Source organism: Salvia splendens, chromosome 5 (genome assembly GCF_004379255.2).
Source record: "Salvia splendens isolate huo1 chromosome 5, SspV2, whole genome shotgun sequence".
NCBI classification, from domain to species: Eukaryota; Viridiplantae; Streptophyta; class Magnoliopsida; order Lamiales; family Lamiaceae; genus Salvia; species Salvia splendens.
In genome coordinates, this window is record NC_056036.1 from 14,287,152 (window position 1) to 14,297,585 (window position 10,434).

At 37.5% G+C, this 10,434-nt stretch overlaps 2 protein-coding genes across 7 annotated transcripts; both read left to right on the plus strand.

Annotated features, from left to right (window-relative positions):
* Positions 1-499: 499 nt before the first annotated feature.
* On the plus strand, positions 500-4,188 carry LOC121802318 (inactive protein kinase SELMODRAFT_444075-like). Of its 3 annotated transcripts, none has more exons than XM_042201955.1 (8): positions 500-711; positions 1,419-1,573; positions 1,651-1,745; positions 1,856-2,796; positions 3,019-3,179; positions 3,271-3,498; positions 3,584-3,733; positions 3,874-4,188. In XM_042201955.1, the coding sequence occupies exons 2-8, from the start codon at positions 1,481-1,483 to the stop codon at positions 3,910-3,912; spliced, it is 1,707 nt and encodes a 568-aa protein (XP_042057889.1). In that variant the 5' UTR covers positions 500-711; positions 1,419-1,480; the 3' UTR covers positions 3,913-4,188. The 3 variants fall into 3 exon arrangements, with proteins under 3 accessions (XP_042057889.1, XP_042057888.1, XP_042057890.1); XM_042201954.1 differs by lacking the exon at positions 500-711 and adding an exon at positions 722-1,258; XM_042201956.1 differs by lacking the exon at positions 500-711 and having other exon boundaries at positions 1,422-1,520.
* A 1,287-nt stretch (positions 4,189-5,475) lies between these two features.
* On the plus strand, positions 5,476-10,318 carry LOC121804753. Of its 4 annotated transcripts, none has more exons than XM_042204404.1 (7): positions 5,476-5,601; positions 7,096-7,412; positions 7,729-7,819; positions 8,534-8,694; positions 9,343-9,370; positions 9,573-9,681; positions 9,995-10,318. In XM_042204404.1, exons 2-7 carry the CDS (start codon positions 7,191-7,193, stop codon positions 10,074-10,076), a joined length of 693 nt encoding a protein of 230 aa, XP_042060338.1. In that variant the 5' UTR covers positions 5,476-5,601; positions 7,096-7,190; the 3' UTR covers positions 10,077-10,318. The 4 variants fall into 4 exon arrangements, with proteins under 4 accessions (XP_042060338.1, XP_042060337.1, XP_042060336.1 ...); XM_042204403.1 differs by having other exon boundaries at positions 5,492-5,722; XM_042204402.1 differs by having other exon boundaries at positions 5,493-5,690.
* The last annotated feature ends 116 nt before the right edge of the window (positions 10,319-10,434 follow it).

Consider the following 10,434-nt stretch of genomic DNA (forward strand, 5'->3'; position numbering starts at 1 on the left):
ATAAATGCAAAAAATGAAATGGATCATCTTAAATGAGACAGAGAAAGTACTAATTTACACTACGTTAATACAATATGTTATAACAAATTAATTATTTTACCATTTTATTGATATTGTATCTGCTATTTATATTATAACGGATTAACTATTTTAACTTTCCGTCGATATTACTCTAACATAAATTATACTACCTAATAAAAGAATACTAGTATTCCGTAACACAAAAACTTGTATCTGACTAACGTTTAATCTGAATATCTATTATTTTGGATTTATATCTTGATGGTCCTGCACAAAATTATTCTAAGAGTTAGAATTAACAATATTAAAGATTTTGAAAGTCATAAATATGGATAAAATTGTCAAAAGTTTAATCTGAATATCTACTAGTATTATTTTGGATGTATATGTTGATGGTCCCACACAAAGGGACAAAACTATGCCAAATAAGAGTTGTAATTAACAATATTAAAGATAATGAAATAGTCAAAAACATGGATAAAATTGTCATAAATTGAAACATACTACTACTATAGAACTTTCTACCATATATATTAGCAGCAGTGTTCTGTTTCAACCTTCAACATATACTACGATACAGCTAATATGATGGGGCCCATGTATAAGCAATCATACAATTAAATACTACTCCACCTGTCATCCGCTGTGGACTTCTCCCTCGCAAAGAATCATCATAAATTTCTTGAGTAGGTGAGAGAAAGCTTTCATGATTACTGAATCTCCTTGTTGTTATGCGCTACTTTGTTAATAGAAATTCTTGTGTTGCGCCACGTAAAACCACAACTGCACTGCAGCAGCCCTCTGCTCCAATTTCGCATCTTTTCCAAATTCACTGTCACACTTCCTACATGATAAAAATCACTTTCAGTTATTGACTTTTTGCTTCATACTTCTCTCCTTGTTAGTCCGAGATAGGTTGAATTTTTTTGCTGTTGGTTGGCCCTATTTCCGCCCACTTATCCTCTCTTAATCATTCAACAATCTCAAAGCTCCACACTTGCCTTTTTATTTTACACATTACCATCACACACTGAAAGTGAAGAAAGACCAAAACTTGATGAAATTGAGATGAGTGCAAGGCAAAAGAGTGGGATAGGTAGAAGCAGTGATGTTGTGGTGGTGGTTGTTAGGGCTGCTAAGGAAATTTCCACAACTGCTTTAACCTGGGCTTTGAAAAATGTAGTGCACCCAGGGGATTGTGTTAGGCTGCTCGTTGTCGTTCCAATTCAGACCTCAAGTAATGTTTCCCCTTTTGCTCCTTTTTAATATAACCATCACTTTTTTTCTATAACTAATGCTCAATTTTGGGGACTAGCTCTGCTCTGTTCATGATTGAGTTTGAGATGAATGTGCATTTATTGTGTTCTCATCTTAAATTATTGATCCTTTTTTGATAGGTAAAAGGCTATGGGGATTTCCAAATTTTCATAGTGATTGCGCCACCGGATATTGGAGATTCATGTCAGGAAGCATTGTAGAACAGAAGGAATATATTACAGGTATATGCAACCAGATGATGCACCAGCTACACCATATCTATGATCCTGAAAAGGTGTTTCTTCTATGCTTGATTTTCTCTCTAGTGTTGTTATTGTTTCGTCGGCTTGCATTATGTTGGTTTCTGTGTAGGTTACTGTGAAGATGAAGGTTGTTTTTGAATCCAAAGATGGAGTGGTGGCTGCTGAGGCCAAGAGAACTCAAGCACAGTGGGTTGTATTTGACAAGTAATAGCAATGCCCTTTTTAGTTTCCTACCTATTCTTATTGCAAATGGAGTAGAATGCATTCTTCATCATGTGTTCTGTTTCAGTACCTTTATATTAATCATTTGTTAGGAAAATGGAGAAAGAAGCTAGCTCTTGTACTGAGCAGCTCAACTGCAACGTTGTACTTGTTAAGAACTCAGAGGCAAAGGTCCTTAGACTGAACCTGATTGAGCCAAGAAGGTCGGATTCTGAGATGCTTAAGCATTCGAAATCAACTAAGAAACGTTTTAAGGTCCCAAACGTGACTCCAACGAGCAGCCCCGAGAGGCTCTCCTCGATGTCAAGCTTAGACAAGTTTGCGTCTCAATCATTCATGTCCGACATTGATTGGGAGCCAACGGTGATGCAGGATTCACCATTAGTGCGGGGAGAGTGCTACTACTACTGTGATGGATCTGATTCTGAGTCAGACAGCGACAACCTCAGCTCTGTCTCGACGAGCATAGGCTCCCAGCCATCCATGGAAGACAACCTTAGCTCAGCTGATGAATGTGGGAAGCTCTTGAAAGAATGTCTGCAAAGATCAAGCAGCAGAACAATGAATCAAACGTCTGTAACGCGCCAATATAGTGGCTCGAGGGATGTGAATGTTGATGTGTGCAGGAATGTGAGAGAGATGATATCACTGGACCGAAATGCACCTCCAGATCCCCCTCCACTTTGCTCTGTGTGTCGCCACAAGTCACCGTCCGTTGGGAAACCTCCTAGGCTGTTCACATTCGCAGAGCTGGAACGAGCCACTGGGGGTTTTCAGCGGACGAGCTTTTTGGCTGAGGGCGGTTATGGCTCAGTGCACCGTGGTGTGTTGCCTGATGGCCAGGCTATAGCTGTGAAACAGCATAGATTGGGTAGCAGTCAAGGCGACCGTGAGTTTTGCTCTGAGGTGCAGGCCTTGAGCTGTGCACAGCACCGGAATGTTGTGATGCTGATCGGATACTGTGTGGATGATGGGAGACGGCTCCTGGTTTACGAGTACATCTGCAATGGCTCTTTGGACTCACATTTATATGGTAAAGTTTCATGATTGAGTTCTATGTTATTTTTTATCGTTTTACTTTTTACGCTGCAAAAGAATGCTCTTCTCTTTCTATCTTCAAATCTTGTATTCTTGAAACTGATTTTTCTGTTTCTTGTTCAAACATATAAATAATCAAACCATATTGAAAGTGGATAGTAACTTTTTTGAAGCATTTCTGTATGAAAACTTGTCTTAGTTTGATTTGAAACTGCAGGAAAGAATCAAGTTCCACTTGATTGGGATGCACGTCAAAAAATTGCAGTTGGAGCTGCTCGAGGGCTGAGATACCTCCACGAGGAGTGTAGAGTTGGATGCATAGTCCACCGCGATTTGAGGCCAAACAACATTCTCCTCACACATGATTTCGAGGCATTAGTATGTTGACATCTCCTTTGGTTCAGTTTCTCACCAGATATATCAATCCATTTACACTTAACTCTGTTGTATGGGAAATTTGTTGAGAAAGGTTGGAGATTTTGGACTAGCAAGGCTGCAGGCGGCTGATGGAGATTCCGGTGCAGAGAGCAGAGTCATCGGAACATTTGGGTACATAGCTCCAGAATATGCTCAGACTGGGCAAGTGAGTGAAAAAGCTGATGTGTATGCCTTTGGGGTGGTCTTGGTGGAGCTCCTCACGGGGCGGAAAGCTGTGGATATATACCGGCCTAAGGGCGAGCAGTGTCTCACAGAATGGGTACACATCTATCCATATTTTTGGAACTTGACATAAAATGTGTTCTTTTATTACATTCTGATACTACGGTATACATGTGGAGCAGGCACGTCCGTTGCTGGAAGAGAATGGCCTCTCCAAACACATGGATCCGTGGTTGAACAAGTGCAACTCGGAGAGGGAGGTAGACGGGATGCTGCATTGCGCTTCACTATGCTTGCAACGAGACCCTCACATGAGGCCTCCTATGTCTCAGGTAAAAGTAAAACAACTATTTATGCAAACTTAACAGATTTCTTCTTTTTTCTTCTTAAATTTCAAGATGATTTATGAAGAGTCTGCTACTTCTATTATTTCTGCTGCTCTTACTCATAATGCTTTGCTTGTGTGCTGCAGCTACTTAGGTTGTTGGAAGGTGACATTTCCATGAGATGAATGAAAGCATTTTAATTGGAATTAGGAGTGTTGGAGAAAGAATTTCACTTCGCAGAGAGAAAATAAGCTTATTGTTATAATAGATTTTGCTGGATGTCCAAAGGCCATTTTCCCTTTATTTGATTGGAATCTGGTAAATAGCTTTACAATTTTTTTAATTAGATTTCCATTGGTGTTTCTTCGTGGGTTGTTAGTGTTGGAATTAATATGTAAATAGTTGTTCTAGGAATGACGTTGCCGGTACTCATCAGTTATATATTTCAATTTTTTATTCAATTAGGATTCATAGTTTCCTTTTTCACAAAATCCTGCGTACACCATTTTCTATGATATTAAAAGGACACGTATGAAATTTCATACCAATATAAATACGGGTTGTGATCAATTGAGATTTTTTAGCCTAATTGAGAATTGAGATGCATTATTAGCCACTCATTTTTATTAAATGAGTGGTCCAGAATTTGCCACATGAAAAATATTATTAGCTTAATTAATTATGAAAGGGCATAATGGTAATTTCATGGTACATTTTATTCAATAAATACTTTTTTAAATTATAATTTTTAAATTTTTTTTGTCAACTACATATACAATTCATGTCAACTATACAAATATAATGTCAACTATGTGTGCAATCCATGTCAACTACGTATACAATTCATGTCAACTACGTATACAATTCATGTCAACTATACATATATAATGTCAACTGTAAGTTGTTGACATTTGATGTGCAGACTATTGACTTTTGATGTGCATGCTATTGATGATAATACCCACGAGTTGACATAATCTACTTGCAGTTGACATTTCGAAAATGTTACAGATGAGTGGCTGGAAATGCATCTCAATTCTCAATTAAGCTTTAAAATCGCAACCTAACATGACCCATGTAAATACATAGTTAATTACTTACGATATCATATTAAACATGTAAAATTAAACTATAATCAATTAAATGAAGTTGTAGTACCAAATAAACTACTGTTGGGGTCAAAACCTTATCTGAACATCCTACCAAACGTGCCCTAGTTAAGAGGACAATGTACTACTCCCTCCCAATAAAAGATTTCCATGGAGGTAGTTGATGTATCATCTATTCATCTGAATAGAATATTCTTTTAGCAAGCTAATCCCAATAGGAAACGTATTCATAAATCGTATGCATAGGTGTTATTGGGCGTGTCATGATAACATATCATGGTATTGGAAAAAGTGCGCCACAATCCCATCCCGACTTATAAGATTTTAGTTAGTACTAATATAATACTCCCTCGCCGGACACGAGTTTTAAGAAATGTAGAGAAAAATTAGTTGAAAAAATTAGTGGAATGTGAGACCCACTTTTTTATATTGGTTTTATAATAAAATGTGAATGGAGTGGGTTAGTGGAATGTGGGGCCTACTACCATTTATGGTAAAAATGAAGAGTGACTCTTAATGGGGGACGGCCCAAAATGAAAATTAGCGACTCTTATTCGGGGACAGAGGGAATACGTTACTTACAATATAGAGAGACGCACGCAAACACCCAAAATGTATAATGTATATCTATCTATATAAAGAAGTAATGAGGTATCGCGCATCTCTTCTCTTTGCTTGAAATACCACCAGAATCGTAATTTCAAGCCCGGAGCCTAACCCGCCCCAGCCCCAGCCCCATTAATTCATGACGGCAGAACATAGACGGTAATTCACGCTTTTCTCTTCCACCCAACCCCCGATCGCCTCTAAACCCCCCACTTGGCCACAGCGCTGTCTCCGCCTGCCATCGACTGGTGATTCTTTCGCAGTCTTCAGCTCTCGATATGTTAGATTTACTTACATATTAGTTGTGCTTATTTTTCTGTGAATTTATGATTGGAACTTGTGTTTTTATGAGAATTTTCCCGCTTTTCTTTTTGGAATATAGTTTTAATTAGCTTCTCAAGCTTATGGTGAACTGAACTCTAGCCTTTATACGACGGCGAAAGCGTTGAATTTCAGCTTAGAAAACTGTAAATTTGATAGACAGATATGTTAGCACGGACGGAACTATGTGCCATGAACTTAGGTAAACCCCTCTAATCTGTTTGGTACTATTAATTTCTCATTTAGGCATCCGGTTGAGGTTGCTGTCTTTTTTGGATGGTGCCCTCTGTGTCTGCAGCTTGATTTGATCGTATTAGTAATTATTTGTTCTGTTAATTGGCGAAGGACGTTGTGGATGGTGGTAAAGATATGGTTTTGGCTATCATGATCGGTACAAAAATGGCTCTTAATGTTTCATCAGTGGACTCTGAAGTGTATTTGGTTTTATATTGAGCAGCTTTTGAATGTCAACTAAGTTAAGAGGTTGCTAGTTTAAACAGAAGCTTGTTTTTTTATAACAATATGAACTGGCAAGCTCAAGTATGTAGCCATTTTTAGATTTGGCTCATCATGTCAGATGAGTTCTGTTATAAAGAAAAAGAAAGAACTGTCTAACCCAATTTGTAAAATGGGAAGGCGAAAAATACATACCGTGGTCAAGGTGGATCCATGTCTTCCAGTCGCTTCAAGTGATGATTTCTGAGCTTCCTATAAGGCTATAACGAGAATTTTATGGATCCTTAAAGTGAAATTTCTTAAGCACTGTGTTGCTCTGTAGAGATGGAAATTCAGAGGGACGATAAAATCTGGTGTTGACTGTTGATAATTCTGCATTCAGAAAGCTGAAATGTCATTCATTTCAGAAGGCTATTTTGAAAGCTTAAATGCTAGTATTATGCTTATCCAGTTTGTGTGTAACTTTGTTTTACAACTTCTGATTTTTTTTTAGTCCGTGACTGTTGATTCAATTGAAAATGGCATATTGGTAATGTAAATTTCCTTTTTTTTGGATGATGTTAAACCCTTACTTTAGTTTTTATTGACAGGGTTCGCTTTCAGTTTTTCTCTGACTAAATTTAATGGTTCTTCTACATTAGCTTGTACCTTTTGTTATTCCAATACCTATATTAATGAAGGACAAGTGTTTTAAATTGGGAATGATGATGGCTAAGAAGGACTTGGACAGGAATTTATGATATTTATTTAGTTCTAGTAAAGTTCACTGCCAGGTCGAACAAAGTATATATTACTTTTAATAACTTTAAGCCAATGATACAATTTATTTGAACTCAAATCCATTTTCACTTATAAGCTTGTAATGGTGTGTTTCAGATTTCTATAGCCCAAAGCCAGGGGATTCTATTGTAAAAGAGCCATCTGCTGGTTTCTACTTTTACGCATAATTTTGAAGGATCACTTGCAAACTAATGGAGTCAGCAGAGGTGATGGGTGCCCAGAAAGATAAGGTTCGGGTAAAGAGGAAAACCTTGGAAGCAGTACTGCAACAATGCCATTGGGCCCTCCAGCAGCTTGCATCTGGATGTGATGATGACGATAACAGTGATGATAATGTTGATTGTGAACAAGAGGTTCCCCAAGACTCTGCGGAAACATCTGCTCCCACCAATTATGATACCGACACAACTGAGGTGGAGATTTTTCTCACTGCATTATATAGCTTTATGGTTTCTTTTCCAGTATTTATTACTATCATTAAGTGATATGTGCAAATGCTCATACATGATGCCTTTTCTTGAAAGGAATACTGAATGCTAGCTTGTTCAAAATTGGATGCTCTATCCAGATTCTAGCTAACTCGGGCTCTAAATTTATGGTTATGATCTTTGGGAGAATTTACCAACTAAATGAGTTTTTATGTATTCATGCCTTAGAGGATACTCAGGATAAAAAGAGTTCAGATAAATCTTCACACTTGCTATATTTCATTTGATTCGATTGTTGCAGTTATATGGCCTCTTGAAATCCGGAGTTGAATGTGCTGATTTCATCAAGAAACTAGAAAATGCCAAGGCATCTCTTCCAGGAAACATGGCTGGTATGATTTTTTAAGTACTGGTTACTTGAAACTTAAATGCTGTGTGTTTCATGCTTCTTTAATAAACAATGTAAAATTTTACTTTTTAGCAAGATTGTAAATCATATATGATAATTTCCTAGTGACATATATATGCTTCTTATATATGCTCAGAAAGCTCGCAAATTTCTTTTATATAAAAGTAATTTTATCTTTATAAAATATTCAAAATAATGAAATGGTTATGAGGTAAAAAAATTAAGCATACAATGAACACAGATTTCACTACAAAGTACTCCCTCCGTCCCATAAAAGATGTCACACTTTCCTTTTTAGTTTGTCCCACTAAAGATGTCATATTTCTATTTTTAGAAAAGGTACTCTCTCACAATAATATAAATATTATATTTTCTCTTTCCACCTAACACACAAAACAAAACCTCATAAAATCCCGTGCCGTCCCACAAGTGTGACATCTTTTGTGGGACGGAGGGAGTACAAATAGACTGACGAGGTTGAGTTCTCACTTCGCACACATATTAATTTTACGCTCATGGTGTGGATACTCAAAACACTATACACATCTTTGCCTCTAGTATATTCAATTTGATATTGGCTTTGACAAATTGCTAAAAAGAAACGCCTAGCATTTTACAATTCTGAAATTTTTATTAGTTCTCTCTACAAATACAGTTGGTACTGTCACCACCATTTTTAACATTTGAAAGGATGCAGAGGAACACAGTTCCTGGGACATGGTCAGTGAAAATGACCTTTGGGATGGTGAAAATGTTGATTTGGACTCAGAAGACTATGTTTTAGTCGGTCAAGAAGATATAATGGATGGTATAGCATCATTCATGGCTGCATACCTGTTATCCCTTAAGCAAACTAAGGTAAGAATTTTTATGTCTGTCAATTTCCTTCAGTTCAGATCTCCATAAGTTATTACTATTTCACCTGCTAGGTACCAGCTGAAACCTGTTCTCCTTAATGTTCAGTTTCCTGCATACATGCCCAGTACATGTGTGCTACAATTATTAAGATGTTATTTTACTTAATTATATATCCATTACGTGTGGATGTACCTTATTCCTGACTTCACTTGAGATTGGGAAATAGGGGTGTACATTCAGTGAGGCTGTACTTTCATTTGAAATTGTACATGGTTTGATTGCTTGGGATACTGGGATGGATTTGAGTATTTCTTTAATTGAATCAATTCAATCAAAATGATTGCGACCATATTTCCTTGGCAAAGTAGTCAGCACATACCTTGACAAAACCTGATTGCTGAGAGGTGGTGTGATACATAATCCCTGACTGGACTAGTGTAAAGGGTTATGGTGGTGGACTGCCAGTCATTATGTAGAATAAGCTTCGAGAGGGAATACTTTCTAAATGTGAAGAATAAGCTCCTAATCTAGGTAGTTAAGAAAATTGTTGTGGTTTTTTCCTATGCATTTATTTCAATATAGTTAGGCATCGACTAAACGATCCGTATATATTGATTCCAGTGAGATATGTGCTCATCTGTTTTGCAGGATTTGTCACCCAACCAACTCCAAGCAGGTTAGTCCTACTATGTCAATACTTTAGTCACACTTTATACTTTCTATTATATTAAAAGGATTAATATCAAGTGCAATAGAAATAGCTATATTTCCTCTAAAGAATTAGCCTTTGCTGGTTCCAACTTCCAACTTGTGGCCTTCACTGGGTCTTTTAGTCTGGGATAGAACACAAGGGCTCTATTAACTAAACATTGTTTCAGCTTTGAGCAAGACTTTCTCTTTAAAGAAGAAGAAGGGTAAGCTTCGGAAGGCATGGGATGGAAGCAAAGTGATCTATAATGTAGCATCATGGGGAGCTACTGCCATTGGGTGAGCTCTCTTAAACAATTCCAGCTCATCTAATTTGCATGGCACAAATATATAATTCCTGATCATGTGTCTGCTACTTCCATCTCGGGCGGATGGGATATATTTCATGCTAAACCCTAAACCCACTATAAGGCCTAGAGGGCGGGTATCACTAGCTCTTGCATTTCTCCTCTTTCTTGCCCTTTTTTGTTTCTTCTCACAAGTAGTCTTTTAGCCTTGTTATAGACGATTTAGGTTTATGATACCATCCCTTTTGTACAATTCCGGGTATAATGAAGTTCTCACATACCAGAAATATTGTTGTGTGGAACAGAATTTATCAAAACCCAGCCCTCTTTAGGGTTGCCTCCACCGCATTCTGGAGTTCATGTCATGTTATCTCAAAGCTCTTCTGAGCTGCATCAGTGACTCGCTTGTACAGTATGTTATCTCAAAGCTCTTCTGAGCTGCATCAGTGACTCGCTCGCACGATACGATGATTGCATTAGACTATTGCAACAGGTGTTATCGAGGCCAAATTGTGTGCAGTTTGCTACTTGTGTGACCTGTTCGTGCCCCACAGCTTTTTAATCATGTAAATATCTATGCGATCTGTACATGTTTCTTCAGCTAGTTGAAATTGTTTTATTGGGTTTAACTTAACGTATTATTGTTAAAAGTCGTGTATATGAATCTTATTAGAGAACTGGCCTCCTATCCTATCTATGGTGTCGACATATGCACAATATTCAGTCAACAAATGCATTTTAAAAT

What these genes read in the sequence shown, in the direction of transcription:
- LOC121802318 (XM_042201954.1), top strand. Translation starts at nt 1,090, where the DNA reads ATGAGTGCAAGGCAAAAGAGTGGGATAGGTAGAAGCAGTGATGTTGTG. An exon ending in CAGTGGGTTGTATTTGACAA is followed by an intron (nt 1,746 to 1,855) that starts GTAATAGCAATG and finishes ATCATTTGTTAG; the next exon opens with GAAAATGGAGAAAGAAGCTA. An exon ending in TGAGGCCTCCTATGTCTCAG is followed by an intron (nt 3,734 to 3,873) that starts GTAAAAGTAAAA and finishes TGTGTGCTGCAG; the next exon opens with CTACTTAGGTTGTTGGAAGG.
- LOC121804753 (XM_042204404.1), top strand. Translation starts at nt 7,191, where the DNA reads ATGGAGTCAGCAGAGGTGATGGGTGCCCAGAAAGATAAGGTTCGGGTA. An exon ending in ACCCAACCAACTCCAAGCAG is followed by an intron (nt 9,371 to 9,572) that starts GTTAGTCCTACT and finishes ACATTGTTTCAG; the next exon opens with CTTTGAGCAAGACTTTCTCT. An exon ending in TGGGGAGCTACTGCCATTGG is followed by an intron (nt 9,682 to 9,994) that starts GTGAGCTCTCTT and finishes TGTGTGGAACAG; the next exon opens with AATTTATCAAAACCCAGCCC.